Here is an 18,766-nt window from a genome sequence, read left to right as displayed (position 1 = left end):
CAGCAGCACTGGTTCTAGTAAACTGTCCAGGTGAGATTAACTGTTAACTGTACTAGACAGGATGCCAGCCTCTAGAGCCCTTGACACCTACTCTATGGGCTTCTGGCCATTCAGCCTGCTGTGCAGCCTCCCTGCCAAAGCTAGCTGTCTATAAAAGGGCATCTTGTGATGGTTTGCCCTCGAAGAACCTGTGTGACCTGGTCACTTTCTTGTCACGTGGGGTGAGGTGGGGCTGTAAGCTAGCCCTGTCAGTTGTCAGCCATCCCTGAGACCTGATTCTTGGATTGAACTGAAAGGACCAGCAGTTGATACTGGGGGTCAAGATATGAGGAGGGAGACAGAGTCAGAGCTGTTCTCCCACCCTCCTCCCAAAAAAAGGGAAAACAGTGAATCCCAGTAGGAGCCAGAGGTGGAGGGGGGAAGCAGGGGACAGGGGCCTAGTGCTGTAGTAACCCTAGGTTTAACATAAGCCAGTTGAAGATGGGTTTTTAATCACTAACAAGGCAGGCCCATTCATCAGTGGCTGAGCCTGCACACTCTAAACTCCTTTAGTTACAGCCAGCCACCCTCTCACTGTGCAGGCTCTTTGTCCTTAAGACTCGGTTTCTGCTGCTACCAGTTCATCCATGTTCTGACTGCTCTGGCCTCTGATCTGTGTGACATGTGGCTCCACCTCCTTCAGTGCTGTCCACGGATGGGGGTGTTTCCTTCCAGGATCCACGCTTCTCTTCCTTTCCCAATGCCTTTTTTGTTGCCTGCCCTGCCCACAGACAGCAGGGGAGTTTGGTTAAAGAAATGTTTCTTTTTGTTTTTTAATTAAGAAAGTATGTTTTATTGTGTTACTGAAAATATTTAAGTTACATATGGGGCAAGTGGACCATGCCACCAGACAGAAGAACTGGTAAGGTTGAGCAGGCTCCAACTCTGGGGAAATCTCAGAATTGAGAACAGCTGGAGTAGAGCCAGCTCCTTGCCAAACTACCTGATCTGGAACATAGTCATGACACCCCACTGAGAGGACAATGACAATCAATCACTTAGCATAAAAACCTGGAGTTCTCCTTGCTAATGAGGTATGTAGGTAAGCTCCGAGTGTTCAGCCAATGAGCGTCCCTTCCTGGACATTCCTTCCCATAAGAGGTATTTAATCCCTGGTTCACCCTGAGTAAAGTGTATGCATCCACATCCACCATCAAAGAAAGCAGTTTGATTGAGCTAGGACCATCTCTTCATCAAGGATAGCTTGGGGGCAGAGGCTTCCTTGGGCTTCCTTGTAAAGGGCTGCACCTATATATCCCAGGGAAGACCTCTCTCCCATCTCCTCTGTACTCTCCATTCACTCAGAACCAAACCAGTTCTGCTGCCCTGCCTTTCCGGCCTGGTGCATAAATGCCCTGAGGGGAAGCATGGGACCAAGGACCTCTGTTTCCAACTCCTAGTAAGCCGGCAGTGACACCTGGGTACACAGAAGGCCGGGAACCACAGCAAGGGTCTCAGACCCTGCTGTTTTTTACCAAGAAAACATGGACTTAGGACCCCTATTACGGACTGTGTTCTGTCTCCTCTGAGCAGCTTGCCAGCAGCACTTGGGCACCCCAGCAGCAAGGCGGATACTCAGCCCAGCAGTTACAAAGAAAAAAAACCATCCATAATCTGGATAGCCTAGGTACATAGAATAGCTCTGCCCCACACATATGGGTACATACAGCAGCTCTGCCCCACACACGTGGGTACACACAGCATGTGGGCCACACACATAGGGGTACACAGCAGCTCTGTCATGTCTGGCAGCATCCAGGGCACACACTGATACCTGGTTTACTGCCTCTGGGTAAGTGTCTGCCTGGCGGTCCTTCCACTCTGGCCCTGGCTATGACTGCCTGGTGGTCCTTTCCACTCGGGCCCTGGCTATGACCACCAGAAGCTGACAGAGAAGCTCAGGTCCAGGGAACGCACATAATGCCAGTACTTAGCAGGTATAAAGAGGATGTCTCCTGGGGACAGAATGCAGGACAGGAATGGGGCCTCAGTGAATTTGGGGAACTTCTCAAGGTCGGGGTTTTCCACATCAACCTGCAGAAAGCAACAGAAGTCATCTGCTGGTCTGTAGAGACAGAAGGCACCATGCCACCCTGATTTCCCGTGTGCCCACCTGGCTGGTGTTATGAAGAATGTGTGTCTCGTGAGGGTACACTGCTTCAGACTCTTGCGGAGAATACAGCCGGATGTACTTCCTTCCTAACACCTGGGAGAGAAGGCCCATTAGCTTCAGGTGGTGAGCTGTGGTACCCACCGACCACGGGTCTGTGGACCTGTCCTTCCAGGCCTTTCTGTGGTCTGTCTGCTGTTGCCTTGTCCTTCCACATGCTCTGACATTCTGAGAGTGCTCACCTTAAGGTACTTTAAAGATCAGTGTTCTATGTGTAGCTAAGCTCGGCCAGCACTGAGTGTTGACCTGGTTTAATCTCAGGGGTTTCCTCTTCACCTTGGCTGTCAGGATTTATGATACACAGGTAAAGTGAATTGCCCAAGCTGACTAAGGTAACAGCTGGTGCTATGCCAGGCAGTAGGCTCTCTGGACCTGGCTCTTAGCTGCTACTGAGCTGCATAGCAGGGCTGGCCCAGTGTTCTTCAAAAATGCTCTCATTTACTAAGTTTCTAGCAGTTGGGCCCGTGACAAGGTTTTATAGCAGTGGGTATGTGCTGGTTCCCTTCTGACAAACCTGACTGAGTTTCTGCAAATATCTATCAGTGGCTAAGAGGTCTGTTCCATCAGCCCTTATCCACAGGTGCAAGCTGGAAGTAGGAGTGGTGGTGGTGTGGGGCGTGGTGGTGCTAGGCCTCCATCAAAGAGCTCTCCTATCTGGCCCTGGAAAAATCCCACTTAGGTGCAGCCTTGACCTGGGAGAAGCCCTGTCCCAGAGCCACAGGACTGTTTTGTTTTTCTGTCTATATCCCTTCCACTCCCTTTCCTTCTCCCCTTCCTTCCCTTTTGTGACGAGCTGTCCTGTAGCCCAGGGTTGCCTTGAACTGGCTATGTGCTGAGGGTGGCCTTGAACCTCCCAAGTGCTAGGATTATGAGTATTTACCATCACAAGCTCCTTACTCAGCCCTGTCTAGCAGCAACTCCTACCTGGACCAGGAAGTTCTGCTGGGGGTCCTGATGCAGTGGGGAGATGGTGCCCTGGGGACCAAACCAGGCATTGATAGTGATCTCTTCCTCTTCTCCATTGCCCAGGCAACAGTAATCAGGGATGCCGATGTCCCGCTTCAACTCTGGGATCTGAGGGTAGCAGCAGAAAGTAGAGGCCAGGGCTGAGTATGCCAGCCAGGGCTAAGTATGCTAGCTAGGGCTAAGTATGCCAGCCAGGGCCCAGCTGACATCTAACTGCTTGACTGCCAAATACACACCTAGATGCACTTTTTGTTCAGTTTTTCTATTTCTCATCCTCTTCCTTCAGTCTCCCAAGTGCAGATATAGCACGTTTGTGCCATCCTACCCATCTCAGGTTCATAGTCTAATAAATAAAAATCTTAAGATAGAAATAATAGAGATGAATTATCTTGCTTCATATTTGTTTCTACATCATATAGATATTTTCTTTTTAGAAACCTGTTATTATTCTTTATACTTTTTTTTTTAAAAAAGCATAATACTGTCATTTACTAATGAGTAATATTTTCTTTTGTTTTGAGATGGGTTTACTTTGTAGCTCTGGCTGGCCTGACCTCACAAAGTAGATTAGGGTAGCCTTGAACTCACAGAACTCCATCTGCCTCTGCTGGCATTAAGGCATGAGTCACCACACCAGGCAAGTTACCACCACCACCACTAAAAAACAAAACAAAACAAACAGCCCCCTCCCCCAAAACCAAAAAAACCCCACAGGTGTTGGGCATGTTGGTGCATACTTGCAGTTTTAGCACTTGGAAAGCTTAGGAAGGAGCATGAAAAACATGACCCAGGAGGTAAGCATAGGTGACACAGTGAGACCTTATTTCAAAAACAAACAATCCCCAAAAGTCCAATGTACTGGATATTTATCAGATCTCTGGAGGATAATTTTCAAAAAGTTACTATCAGTGAGGAAATCACAACTGGTATATTTTAAATAAATTACTACAAAGACTGGCAAATAGGCTTTGTACTAAACTTACTCTGAGAAGAAACGAGTTTATTGATCAGTGTTCAGAAGCCAGAAAAGAGAGCCTTAGGACCAAGTTGAGTACATTTCCCAACCACCAGAGGACTAAAGCAGGTACTCAGAAGCAAATTAGTGGTGAGGAAGGGTTCGGGTCTTATTAGCAAGTGAGCAGAACTGGGTAGTCCACAATCTCCAATGTGGCTAGAACCCCAGGCTCCTAGCATACCATATTACTGCTTTGATTGAACTGGACCAAACCTTGCCCCTGGATGCTGAGCTTAACTCTGATTGGTTCCTGATGATATCAGGAATTCTGAAGGGTGATTGGTTGGCTGGATATCAAAAATCATTGGCCAAGGATTCAGAAACCCTCAGAAAACACATACTCCAGAGATGTGACTATTGACAAGCCCAAGGCAGTGGCCAGAGGCTTCCAAGACACCACACTGGGAGGAAAGTCAGTGTAAGGTTCCTGGCAAGCTCTTGTCAGTAGCCTAAGCTTCCTATTGACACAGAGGTCCTAGAAAACAGCCTGTCCCCTGTCCCCAAGATACATGGCTGCTGAAACTCCCTGAAGTGTTCTGAACAGCAGAGAGAAACGAGTGCTGAGGGGCAGACAGCATGATTTGCCTGATTAGCCTTACACAGTTCTGACTCACCCTAAAGATAACAGCAGCTTTGCCTTCCAGCCCGGGGTCAAGACCCCAGACAAGCAGGTAAGGCCATCCCCAGGATGAGCCCTCTGCCTCCATCTCAGTGTCTTAACCAGACAGCTTGGAAGGATTCCTTATGCAGCTCAGCCTCCCAAGTGCTTAGAGTCAAGGTGTGTGCACCACACCCAGGTACAGGCAGCTCAAAATGGAAAGGCAGTCTAGCTGCTGATGCATAGAGTCTTATTTTTCCACAGTGATGGCCATATATGTAGATGATGTGCTGGGTGGCAGTGTGCTAACACTAGGAGGGGCAGGCCTCCTAATCTGCTCTTAAGGGCCTGCTCTGGGAGAGGAGGCAGCAGTACCTGCTCCATTCAGAAAACATGCATTTATTTCTTACACTGCCGGGGATCTCCAGGGAGCCTTCTTGCTCATCAGGGGCCTCACAGGACTCCTTCATTTCCAGATTAAATCTAGAGACCTGTCTCGTCTTCCAGGCCTCTATCACCTGGCTCTCCTATTCTTGTGTGTAGCCTCCTGGCTGGTGGTCTTCACACTTTCCTAAAGCTTTGGTGCTGGGGTGTTTCTTAATGGGAATACTCTCCCACCCAGTCCTACTCCAGCTCAGCCAAGCTGCACCTTTAAGTCTTTGGCAGGTTGTCCTGATCCAAACCGGGCCCCCAGGCTCAGCATACTCAATCTCTCAAGCCTGGCAGTTCGATTTGCCTCACTGCTGCCTGTGGTAATCAGGAAGACCCTTGCTCTAGAGGGTGGCACCAGAAGATAGCCATGTGTGCTTCCTGGGAGCAGAGGAGCAGGGCAGGAACATGGTCTCAGACTCACCTGGTCGAACAGCTGGTGCTGAGCAAGGTACCCAACATCCTTTGCCTGACCCAGAGGAAGAAAACAGAGGTGACCATCAGTTAGTTGTGTCAAGCATGTCTTCATGGCCCTGTTGCTTAGTTGGATGCTGATCTTGACCCTGGCTCCACCCACTGTCCCATATGGTCCCTTCCCCAGCCAGGGGTCTGATGTGGTCAGTGACCTTCCAGGCAGAACAGGGCTGAAGGGCAGGAGACTTAGAGCCCAGGATGCACTCTGCTCCGAGTGAGCCACCAGCCCCTGCAGCTTCTCCTTTAAGAAAACAATGCTGGTGTAGCACATAGCCAACTGCTGCTGCTTTTCATTGTTAGTTGTTTTACAAATCATACTGAGATGTAGTACATGACATGCCTTTAACATCTGTTAAGTAGTAACTTGCATATACCTCACTCAGGATGTATTTGTGGATGAACTCATTGACTGTCATGAGAGTCTGGGACCAGTCTTCATCTGTGTACCTTGAACCCACTTCCACGGGGACAGTGCGGCAGCCGGCAATCTCCTGGATGTACTGTAGACTACAAGAACGTCACCACAGTGTCAGCATGCATCATTGCTACTGACATCTAGGAATGATTTCCTCTGTTCTCTCTTCATGCAAAACCTCATGAGGAGGAGACTGTTGCCCTTACTCTCCTGACAGCACTCTCGAAATAGAAAGGCGAGGCTGCGTGCCTGAGACCACAGAGCTGAGGTGGCTTTGCATATGGCTCTGGATGGCCGCCCTTGCCATGCCCAACCCTCTGGCTCAGCCTGTCACCCAGACTGTCCTGACCATGTCTGCCATCCACAATCCTGCTGACTCCTCACTTTCTGCTATTACTGCTGGGGCTAGTAGAAGGCAGTATGGAGATGAGTGGCTCTGAACTCTGATAGCCTGGGGCGAGTCAGGATCGTTAACCTTCCTGAGTCCCTGCTGCCCATCTGTTAAAGGAGGTGATGCCAGTACTACCTGCCCCCATTTGGAGCATGACTGCTCTGCTGTGGCTCCCACAGAATTCTTCCTCACTGGAGTCTCAGAGCTACTTCTTCTACAACTCACAACAGGCCAATCTGACTCAACCCACTCCCGTGAACTACAGTTGTCTCACAGAGCACCCAAGGTACTTTTACATGACCCCTGTGGATGCTGAAATGTCAGGATTCTCCAGTCTTTACAGGAAACATTAGTGTGGCCTCTCTGAATCCTAGTAGGAGCCATCTCCTGGGTGAGTGCAGTCATGGCCTCAAAGCCCAGCAAAGGAGAGCTGTGGGGTCTCTAAGATCTTGCATGAACACCTAACAGTTCTCTGAGCCTGTTACTCAGGCACTTGCAGGGCTATGCTCAGGTGAGTGTGTGTCAGTGACAGCTTAGACCCCTGCATACACTCGGGATGGCCCATTAAATGTTAATTAAAAAAATATTTATTCCATGTGCAGGGAGTGTCAGCATGCTACTGTGTCATGTTTGGAGGCCAGAAAACACCTCTCCTTCCACCTGTGTGGGTCCTGGGGTTTGAACTCAGGCCACTAGGCTTTTGCAGCCATCTTGACAGCCCCAGGGTATCCCACTTTAAAGTCTTCATTAATCCTTTGCAATCAAACAAAGGATTCTGAAGGTTGGTCTGGGGCAGTGACTTATGAGTGGCCAAAAGAGACCTTTGAGGAGTCCTGGGGACACTCAGGAGGAAGGACCTCAGTTCCCCACAGTGGCTACTCACCTCCACTTCTTCATGCACGGCCAGTGGTCGGCCACACCTTCCAAGATCACAGGCCTCCCAGGAACTAGAAACTGCTTCTTGAAGTACTGCAGAGGTGGGCAGCGAAGCCTGGGTACTACCCGCTCTAACACCACATCGGGAGCTGAGCTGGCGTCATGCTTTGCCTTCTGTTCAGAATCCAAACAAAGCAAGATGGCAACTGTCTCAGGAACCTGCACTAGTGGCAGGATGTCTGGGTAGCATTAACAGCAGATGGCAGTTATTTGTGTGCACATGTGTGTGGCAGTGGATAACCTTGGCTGTTACTCAAGAACATGCACATCCACCTTACTGAGATGGGGTTTTCTATCTGGCCTGCGGCTCACACTCCAGCAAGGCTGGCTGACTAGCAAGGCCCTGGGATCCACCTGACTCCACTTCTACAGCTATGGATGACAAGAACATGCCACCATGCCAAGTTTTTACATGGTCCTAGGGACCAAACTCCAGTGTTCCTATGTGTGTGGCCAGATCTTGTCTGGGCCATCTTCTCAGTTCTGACCTTTGTTTTGTTTTGGAGACAGGGTCTCAACATGTCTAGCAGGCCTAGCAGGCCTCAAACTCACAGACATCACCTGCCTCTGCCTCCCAAGTGCAAAGGGTAAGAGTGTTCACCAGTACAGGGAGCTATGCTTTATGTTTTTGAGACAGGGTCTCAATAGGAAAGCCTGGAATGACCATGAACTCAGAATCCCCCTGCCTCAGATTCCAGAGTGCCCACCACACCCACAGTAGGTAACATTACACGGTTTGCTTTCATGAACTCAAGGTCTCCTTTTCTTTAGCCATCTCACAATCTTAGAACACTGCAAGTGACAGCAGTCCTGAAGAGTAGCTCTGCCTGGCATCTAGGCACTGCGTCCTAGGCAGTTTCCACATGGCCACTCAGTCCTTGCAATGTCACACAAATGGCTGCACTGTACTTTCCTTATCCAGTTCCCTTGGGTAAGCTGAGCAGGTAGGCCACTTACCACACCTGAGCCTCCATTTCCTCATCTGGGAACTGGCGGTGATAACAGCGCCCACATGTGGTACCCAGAAACTCTGGCTGGCCTCCACTGTCCCTGCTTCCACTCAACATAGGCCTCGACTGTACAGCCCTCACAGAAGCCTCCACCCCTCCTCTAGCAACAGAGGAGTCTTCTCCAGCCTCACAGGAACATAAGCTTGGGGGTGGAGGTGGTGAGACTCTGTATACATGCTCAGCCAGTTCATCCAGGGCACTACAGATGCTCAGTAAAGTTGTTAAATTGATACCCTCTTCCAGTAATGTACCAAGAGACAGAGAAGAAGGGACCCTGTCTGATCAGATAGGGTGTAGCATGGGAATTGAGCTTAGGTAGGCTGACAGAACAGCCTGTGCTCTCCTCTTTGGCTATGCATCCTGCCCCCTATTTCAATGACCATTTTGGGCAAGAGTCCACTTTTATGTCACCTTGGACCATACTGATGGGAAGATGGAGGTCTATACCCTTAGGTTGAAGGGGACATGTTTGTCTCTTGAACTGTAGACTATCCTGCTCTCTAAAGAGTGAAGCAGCACACTACCCTGAAGCCACACAGATCTTAGTGGCACTAGGATCACATAAACAATGGCTGCTGGTAGTCTCTCCAAGGCTGTCTGCTTCTCTCTAACTTGTATCTTATCGTTGTTATTTATTCACTCCCACCCCCAGATGAAATCTCACTACAGACCTGGCTGGCCTCAAACTCTCCATCCTGTGCCTCTGCCTCCCAGATGCTGGGATTACAGACGTGTGCGCCATCATGCACAGCTTCTCTTTACTTGGCGAAGCAGAGGCAAGGCACATTTCATTAGTGGCTCTATGTCTTCAGGAGTGGTTGGCTATCCAGACTTCAGCTTTTCCCTGCTGACCTCTCCACCACCTCATGTGAAAGGTCCCCCCCTGCCTTTCTTCCTGGCTTGTGGATCTCTTCCTACTGTGGTCACACTTAAGTGCTAATGACATCCATCTTATTTGTCAGTCATACTCAACAGAACATCCTAAAACTGCAGGAAAGCACTGAGAAATACATGCAAAACAGTCCAGAATTCCATGGCTGGCATCCAACACAGCCCCAGCCCTTCCTTTCTGAGGCTCAGGATTTATCTGACAATCTACAGATGAGGACACCAAGGCCCAAAGGAGATGGTCTCTGGCTCACCCAGCTTCTACTGGGTGAGAACTACGCATCTGCAGCCTTTGCTCTGGGACACTTAAATACCACGGCCAACCACCATGGGGACTGGAGGGGCAGAACACACTGCCCCCTGAACCTCAGTCAGCTGGCTGAGGTATCTCTCCGAGACTAGGAGGTGAGAAGGCATGTTGGATTTCCTTCAGAGCTGCCTCTCTTACAGTAAGGAAGCTGCTACCTCCCCCTCCAAAAAGGACACTGCCTTTGCAGCTGCTAATTCTCCAAATCTACATGATGCTCTTTTTAGCAGAGAGGCTGCCTGTGTGGGACTACCCTGGGAGAGGACTGGATTCTTCCAGAAGATGGGCTGGGCTGCTGGATGGTTCAGCTTTCAATGGTGACCCACCTTGGTGGCAGGCTGATCCTGGTGGGGACCACAGGCAGGCTGCTTTCTTGGGAGCTGGTGTTTCTGGAGGACTGCGACAACTTTGAGAAGAATATCCCCAAGGATGGCTGCCCCCATCAACAGGCCCATGTCACACACCCGCAGTGCTTCAGCCACAGCAGTGGCCTTCTGTTGTGCCTGGCACAGGACCAGGGCCTTCAGGAGGCAGCCGAATGAATATACCCGGCGCCATTCCTTGTCTACATCTCTCCAGGGACCGGTGTTGAGCTTTTCCCAGGAGTAGTCCAGGACAGTCTCGCTGGCCTGCAGGCACTCCTGCCAATGGCCTGCATAGAATAGACCCACAGCCTGCCGTAGCAGCGTAGCCACGCTCCTGTCCACTTTCTCACCAAGGTCCAGCTTCAGCTCCTCCTCTGTGTCAGGCAGGAGCACCCTGAGGTCCTTCCAGAGGGTGCTGGACCCCACCAGGGGCTCTGTGGTGTCCTCTGACATGACCAGCACCTGAGAGGAACAAGACAGCAATCAGAGACCACGCACAGCCCCTGTAGCTCGCACCAGTGCATTTCAACAAGGGCTTTGCTACTGGCTGCTTCACTGGTGCAAGTCCTTCCTATGTGGTTTCAGGGTCTTGTACAATGCCTGGCACTAAGTGGACTCTGGATAGATATCTTTTCAGAGAGATGAGTGCTGTCCTCATCCGGAACGACTCCAACATGCTTCCTCTGCCTGGCAAACTCCTACCCAACTTTTTAGGCCCATCCTGAATGATTTATGTGAAGTCTGAGGAAACTCTCCTCGGCGTTTGTGTGCCCACAGCCCTTGGGCTTTTCTTTATAGCACTTGTCACAAAATACATCTATAAGCACATGTGCATGATCCGCCTCTCCAGGCTGGGTTGTGGCATTTCCATCTTGGTTTCCCTAGAGCCTAAACCTATAGGTGCAGAAGGAAGTGCTCTGTTTTAGTGTCCCCAAAGGCCCATGTTTTGAAGGCTTAGTCCCCAGCCTATCATGGTACTTGGGAGTGGAAAGGTAGCCTTTTAAGAGTTGGAGCCTAGGGAGAGAAACTAAGGTCATGGAGCCATGGCCTTACAGTCAGACACATGACCCAGCCTTGTGTTTCTTGGTCACCATAAGATAAAGAGGCCTTCTCTGCCTTGTGCTCCCACAATGATGTACTGAGCTGTCACAGGTCCAGAGCAGCAGGGCCATACAACCTGCTGATATTTTAAAATCATGAGCCAACACAACTCTTCCTCCCTCTCTCCCTCTCCCCCTCCCTCCCTCCCCCTCCCTCCCTTCTTCCCTCCTTCCCTCCCTCCCTCCCCCTTCCCTCCCTCCCTCCCTCCTTTCTTTCCTTCGTGGCTTAGCCTGAGTGTTACGTGTGGACGATATCACTATACTAACACTAACAGATCTGCAGCTTGCAGACAGCCATGGCTCTCCGCCCTGCTCTATATTCTCAGCTCTATCCTAACAGCTGTGGCATCTGCCATGTTGGATGTGATTTATCCCTAAAGGTTCATGGGCTGGGAGTTTGGGCCTCAGGAGGGGCCTTTTAGAGATGGGGCAGGGAGGTGATCGGTCATTCAGGGTACTGCTGTGGGAGGGGCCAATGCCCTCTTACAGGAGTGGGCTACTTCCTACAGGCTGCTTGTTATAAAGTGAAGTTCACACTCATATTGAGTTCTTCTGTGTGTCTGTGCTCCCCTAACCCCCACTTCTCTACCATGTGGTGACACAGTTGGGTGGCTCTCACTAGATGTCTGTACCAAGTTGTTGGGACTATGCAGCCATCGGAATTGTGGGCTAAGGAATGCCCTTTCTTTATTCATCTCCCAGTATGCGTCAGACAGTCTTATAGCAACACCAGACAGAGTAGGACACATCCTCTGCCTGCCATGCTGTTGTGTGATGAGACAGTCCTGTTTTGGGCAGGGAATGCAGATGGCCAAATATGAAACACTAGGCTTTGTTGGCCACACAGTCTCGGTTGCTACTTGTCTGCCAATCATGAACCAGAATAAACAAATAGGAGTGGCTGTGTTCCATTAAAGCTTTATTTATAAAAAAGAGTGGGTGCCAGATGTAGTTTGCCAGCTCCTGTTCTTCTATGTACTGGAATTTTACCCCTGGGTTTCACCCCTGGCTTGGGGTAAAAGAAAAAAATAAAAAGGAAAAAATACTCCTTATATATTTTCCTTTGAGACAGGGTCTCTCTGTGTATTCCTGGCCATCCTGGAATTCACTGTGTAGACCAGGCTGGCCTCAAACTCAGAGATCTGCTAGCCTCTGCCTCATGAGTGCTGGTATCAAAAGTGTGTGTCATCACCAGCAGGCAGAAAAGACAGCCTTTACCTTTTTCCTGGCCCAGTCGGACAAGCTACCCATGTCATTGACTGGGCACAAGCAAGTGCTACAGAGATGAATACAGTGACTAATGTCTGGCCATAGACACCTCCCACAGGTCCCCTAAAGGTGAAGTGGGGGGGCTCTCAGGCTCCAGGGAATTAAAGTTCCAGGTGGCAGGAAGCTGCCACAGGGAAAGGGGAATTGTGGGAAGGCCACCGAGCCTGGAAGAGCCACATGGGAACAGCCTGAGCCAAAAATAAGCACACTTAGCCAGTTAGCAGACTGTAGCTGGTGCTTCTTACAGCAGTTAGTCTGTGCTGCTGGACAGATGACAGCCCCTACAGGTGGCCACATCCCAACTTTGATTGGTAAGTATGTCACCTAGTGTGACTGAGAATGGGAGCTAAAATGGAAGATTATCCTGGATTATCAAAAGGGGCTCAGTATTACATTCAAAGGATTGCTTTGGACTAACATCAGATTTGGAAGGAGTTGTGACTTCAGAAGAATGGTCACAGAAAGGCAAAGTGGCTGGCTTTGATAGCTAGAAGCTGAGAGAATTCAAGGCAACTTACAGGAGCTGAGAAAAATCAAAGAAATAGATTCTTTCCTAGGGCCTTTGTTGATCCCTCCATTTTAGCCCAGCAAGACTGGTTAGATCCTAGCCCACAGATCTGCGAGGTAGCAAGCCTGCAGTTTACAGCCACTATGCTCATGATAAAATAAGATATACAAGGTAAAAAGAAAGCAGTGGTAGTGGGAAGTGACAGGCTCTGTTTCTGTGGTCAGGCCACACGAGCCTGGGTCTAGCATTGTCACTGACTCCCTACTAACCAGTCAGCTAGTATGTGTTAGCTTATGCTACAATGTTGGAAAGGCTACATGGCAAAGAGATAAAGGGAGCCTGTAGCTAACAGAGAACAATGAGCCTAGGCTCCATGCCCCTATCTGCCTATACCCATATGGACCACTGCCAACAGAACCTGGCATAGGGGCATAGGTCTGTTAAAGCAGGCACTTTAACTCTTCTTCCCCTATGCAGCTGAGTCTTTGTATGAGAGCTCAGCCCAGACCATAACCTTGTAAGGAATTCTAGCACAGAGGACCTGGCTGAGCCATGCACATATACACTCAGCTCAGAAAAACAGGTCCTGGATGGACTCTGGCCAGCTTGGGTGTGGTGAGTATGGCTCTGGCAGAGCTTGTTTGTTCTTCTCTCCAATTCTGTCTGCCTTCCTAAAAACTGTTACATCATATCCTAAAGCTAGCCACCAAAAGCTAGCACTCCGTTATTTGGCTACTTCCTCCTCCTGAGGCTGACTACCAAGGTCCAGCTTTCAAAGTACTGAAGTCCAGAAATCAAAAGCCCCCTTTGGTTCACCTAATTAATACCCCAATCAAAATATACCACCACATGTTAGCCCATTCTAGCACAGGCCTCCCCTTTTCTCTTCTTAAAAATTATACATACAAAGTCATTTGCTGCTGTTTTTCTGCCTGAGTCAGAAAGCAGCCACTTTAACTTTTCTTTCTTTCACAGGATCTCTCTGTGAAAAATGGTATTTAGGTGTGGTTTGTGCCTAATACTACCTCCAAATTATTTTTATTGATACTTCATAATTGTAATTTTCTATTATTATAAATAGTAATGTAGATGTCTGGTACGTGCTATCTGTGAAAAGTTCATTTGATTCCCAAAGGGGTCATGACCCACAGGTTGAGAACTGTTGTTCTAGAGGAAAAGAACTGATAAAATAATGTGTGTGTATATACTAGAGGCAGGGGAGGGAGGGAGAGATTGATTGATTGATTGATTACAGGCTGTGGTCCAGCTAGTCCAACAATGACTGTCTACCAACAGAAAGTCCAAGAATCCAGTAGTTGTTCAGTACACTAGGCTGGATGTCTCAGCTGGTCTTCAGTATATGGCCAAATCCTGAAGAAATAGGTGCTAATGCCAGTGAAGGAGTGAACTTGCCATCAAGAGTGAGAGCAAGCAGGCAAAGAGCCAGCGTTTCCCGTTTGCACACCCTGTATGTAGGCTGCCAGCCAGAAGGTGTGGCCCAGATTAAAGGGAGCTTCCCACTTAAAATCCTTTAGTTAAGAAAGACCCCTTGAGAGTGCACCCAGTCAACCTGGGGTTTAACTAATTCCAGATGTAGTCAAGTGACAGCTATCACAGCCCAGACAGGAGTGTTTGTAGAGACAGCCTGTCTTCCAAGATGATCTGTCCTGCTCGAGACAGAGAATTCCAGCAAGAGGGACTGGAGACCACAAGCAGTTCTCTATAGCTGCAATGGTTTCCCCATCCTTAAGCCTAGCACCCTGCCTCTATGAAGGGGTCCAACCAGCATTTTCTCTTACAGGCACCCCTTTTCCCATGGGAGAGTGTCTGTCCTCCACTGTTTGAAATAAACGGTCCCATCTATTGATGTCAGATTCTGTCTCTTTCTGCCTTTTATCTCTTTATATTGCCCCAGAAACCCAACATTTATAAGCTTCTACTTCCAATGGCCTTGAAAGATAAGGACCTCCTGTTGTAGTCTACATGAAAGAGCCTTCTAGGAGAGGGCCTCACACTGGTGGTAGTAAATCATCTTCTCTCAGCCACATAAGCTAGCCTTAGTAATTATAAGCAATTTAAATTATAGTTAATTGCTGAAGACCATGTTTTGGTGGGCAATATTATGTAGATATCTCATATTCTAAATGACTGGAATTTTTCCCGGACCTCACAGCCAGAGTTACTAATACACCTTGAGATCACTTAAGGCTATCATGCTACTGTGTGCTCAAACTGCTTAACCTGCCTTTAAGAGAAGACTGTATCAATCAACTTTACTTGTATTGTGTTTCTCTTGAATTCAACTTTTACAACATAAGCTAATGAGGAACTATCATATTAAGTAATGTACTCTTTCATGACCCTGAATCGGATGCCATTGAATCATTTGCTGAAAGTTGAAAGTAACCTCCTCCAATCTACCATAAAAGCTGAAAGCAGGATTTGTGGGTCTTGGTTGAAACACAGTGACTGTTATTGTCTGGGTCAGTGGGAGCCAGTCAGTAACTTCACCCCATGTAAGACTTCATTAAAGATGCCTATAAAGTATCATATTCCTTCCCCCTTGTGATGCTTTCTGTACTGTTCAAGAGGGATGGATAGTCACACAACACACCCAGAGACATAGACAGTCACACACAAGACAGACAGACACACATAGAACACACAGACACAGGGATAAACAGATTCATTAGCCAGCCTTCAGGAAGGGCACCGATCTAGACTCGTGCAACAGACAGACAGAGGACAGAAGATACAGGGAGCATGACGTAGAGAATTCAAGTCTGGACTCACTCTTGGTTAACTGACAGGAAGGGGAAGTGCTTTTCCTTCCTTAACATGACACTGACATATTTTTGGTAACTCAGGATTAGTAGCTGTGGTGGTTTGAATATACTTGGCCCAGGGAGTGGCACTATTAGGAGGTGTGGCACTGTTGGAGAAAGTGTGTCACTGTGGGGGTGGGTTTTGAGACCTTCCTCCCAGCCATGTGGCAGACAGTCTGTTCCTGGCTTTTTTTCAATGAAGATGCAGAACTTCAGCCCTATGTTTGCCTGTATTCTGCCATGCTACCTGCCATGATGATGATGGACTGAACCTCTGAACCTGTAAGCCAGCCCCAAGTAAATATTGTCCTTTATAAGAGTTGCCTTGGTCATGGTGTATCTTCACAGCAATGGAAACCCTAAGTAAGAGAGTAGCTAATAGGTATAATCCATGTACCAGGTGAAGGTACATTTTGCCTTGCTTTTACAACCATTTTGTCAAGGTTTCTTTATAAGAGCTCCAGGATTCAGCAATTGTCCATTGCTTAGGATACTAAGCTCCATGAATATCTCAAGGACCTGGTCTGGTGTGGGCCCAAAGCCACAATCTTCTCACAGCCAGCAGCTTGAACAGGCCTTCCAGTGTAGACTGCCTGGATTGCCTTTCTCTGTGGCCTCAAGCCCAGGCTCCAAGTCAAACCCCCCAGTGCTCCTACACATCCCAGTCTGACATAGATGGGACCAGACTGGGTGGCCCTGTGATCTGGCTGTAAGTATGGCCTGGCTTCCTAATACCCTCTCACTGAATTGTTTATTAGAACAGGCAGTGTTAACCAAAAGGCCTGCCACAGGAGGGAGTAGCCATTGGTTTATAAACGAGTCCTTCATAGTGTACCAACACTAGCCTCTAAATTGGCATCCCAGACTACCATATACAAGTTTATTGTGAGTTGTATAAATAGGCTTCCAATAGTCTAACTATAGATGGGCTAACTATGGAATTCACCATCTAAACCAGGACACTAAATTTAAGAGCCTAGACAAACAAACTAGGGATTATTGCTGGTAAAATGACAATCACCCAAACACAGGTCAGATGTACCAGCCTCAATGGCCTCATATGATCCATTATAAGTTTCTCTCCCACAGTGCAACAGTTATAGGCCTTAAAGACATCTTGCGGGCCATTGCTTTGCTTTTGAAGGTGGTAGGGGCTGTGTCCTTGCTTGCAAAGTGGCCTTCTGGTGCTCCATGTTCCCGCATCAGACAAAAGGCACTGCTTTCAAGTAATGGCCAGGTGCAGGTTGCACAAAACAATTTTCCTCTGTAGCCTTAATTCTAAAAAGTCTTTAAATAAAGGCCCATTTGTTGGTGTACAAAACGACCCTTTTTGTGAAAGGATGTCAGCTAAAGGGTGCAGAATCTAATCTGTGTGGTTCTATCTGGGCTTCCTAAGTGAACTATGCTGCTCACATTAAAAACCAAAGGAACCGAGAACGGGGCCGAAGGGACTCAAGCTTTGCTTCCTAAGTGCACGTTTTGGGGACGCATTACAGAAACTAGTTTTGGTTGCCAAGCAGGTTGCTGGAGGCCTTAGCATGAACAAACTTCTAGGGAAAGCACGTGCAGTCCTCTCAAAGTACCGGCAAAACCCAGCTGTTCATGCCCTTCTGCACAGTCTAGATTCTGGCTAAATGGCCTAGGAGAAGACGCCCTGACTCCCAGAAAGTCTTTGGTCGTTGCCGTGGACCTCTGTTCGCTTTCGGGGGACAGGCGGACTTGGGCGGGTTCGAAGGAGGCGATTGGAAACAGGCAGCAGTGGCCGCAGCCAAGCCTTCCGGATAGAAGGCACAGGCGCGTCATGTGGGCCACTAAACCTGTTCCCACACTTGAACCACTGACCAAAGCCTAGAAGGCGAAAGGAAGAGCACGGCAGTTTTACGCACGCGCTATTTGACAATCCTAGACGCTTACACAACGCGCGGGCTCTTTTCCTCCAACCGTGTGTGGCAAACAGACAGCTACTACGCATGCGGCTTCTCGAGCGGCTGCCAGGCCTCCCAAGACGCCTGCGCGAAACCGTTCCGGCTCGCTCGCTCCGGGCTTTAGCGTGGCGCCTGCGCAATCTGTCCTTCACGGCCAGGCTGCGCGTCTAAGCAACCCCGGCTGCCTGCGCGCTCCAGCTGCGTGTATCTCCAACTAACCTCTCTGGCGCTCGGACGGGCTTGTGTCTCTCGTCGCTGGCGACGACTGGTTCCGTCGGGACAAAGATTCTCCGGCTAGCTTTATCTACACCGAGAGCATCGATCACTTCTGACTCAGCTGATCGCGACCGGTGCCTAGAGGAGCGCCGAGCAATCAATGCCCGGCCCCGCCCTCCTGGGGTCAATGACTTGGGCGGCTTGAGCTTTTTGTTCCGGATCATGCCTTGCAAAACAGTTTGTCACTTGTGATTTTACTTAATCCTTCCAACTCAGATAATGAGTTCTCCCTATTTTACAGAGTAGGAAACCGAGGTGGAAGAAAAATAGCCACATGTTTTTAGAAGTCACATATCTAATTTGAACCCACAAGTACAGCATGCAGGGCTGGTTCCTGTGAGTTGGCCTATGATTTCCTTGCAGAGACAGGCTGTGTGGCGTGGTGTGGCAGTCAGCAAGAGTTTTGTGTTTTGAGTATTCTCTCCCGGTGGACTCTAGAGGTGCCTGGAGCAGCAGCAGCAACCGATTCCCTGCAATGGTCTGCTAGCCTTGGGTTTGGAGTGTGACTAGAAAAGCGAAGTCAATTAATCTACTGGTCAGCAGGGATTGAGTCAAGGTGCACTCTTCGGTTTTCATCCTCTCAGGAACGCTGCTAAGTAGAGATGGGGAAACGAGTGGGAGTTTTTGCTCAAGGCCGGTGCAAGGAGTCATATTCTGGGTGCTGTGGTAGTGATACAGTCTAGGGGGTCTTAATCGGCTCGTTTTCTATGCCAGTTAAAGAATTAAAGGGCAAAGAATAAATAAATAAATAAATAAATAAATAAATAAATAAACAATAATAAAAAATCTCGAGCTCTTCAGGTAGAAGCAGCGTAACCTCAAACACTACAGATAGCGATAGACAGAATCAGCAGAGAAAA

At 48.8% G+C, this 18,766-nt stretch overlaps 1 protein-coding gene across 2 annotated transcripts; it reads right to left on the bottom strand.

Annotated features, from left to right (window-relative positions):
* Nucleotides 1-239: 239 nt before the first annotated feature.
* Kdm8 (lysine demethylase 8) lies at nt 240-17,992 on the bottom strand. 2 transcript variants are annotated; one of them, XM_031388212.1, is made up of 8 exons: nt 17,620-17,992; nt 9,965-10,465; nt 7,381-7,547; nt 6,066-6,198; nt 5,642-5,686; nt 3,134-3,283; nt 2,153-2,245; nt 240-2,073 (listed from the first exon to the last, which is right to left on the bottom strand). In XM_031388212.1, the coding sequence occupies exons 2-8, from the start codon at nt 10,454-10,456 to the stop codon at nt 1,909-1,911; spliced, it is 1,245 nt and encodes a 414-aa protein (XP_031244072.1). In that variant the 5' UTR covers nt 10,457-10,465; nt 17,620-17,992; the 3' UTR covers nt 240-1,908. The 2 variants fall into 2 exon arrangements, with proteins under 2 accessions (XP_031244072.1, XP_031244071.1); XM_031388211.1 differs by having other exon boundaries at nt 17,850-17,992.
* Nucleotides 17,993-18,766: the final 774 nt, after the last annotated feature.

This window comes from Mastomys coucha, unplaced genomic scaffold, assembly GCF_008632895.1.
Source record: "Mastomys coucha isolate ucsf_1 unplaced genomic scaffold, UCSF_Mcou_1 pScaffold21, whole genome shotgun sequence".
Taxonomy (NCBI): domain Eukaryota; kingdom Metazoa; phylum Chordata; class Mammalia; order Rodentia; family Muridae; genus Mastomys; species Mastomys coucha.
Note: the sequence above shows the minus strand (reverse complement) of the source record. Positions and strands in the feature narration are given on the sequence as shown.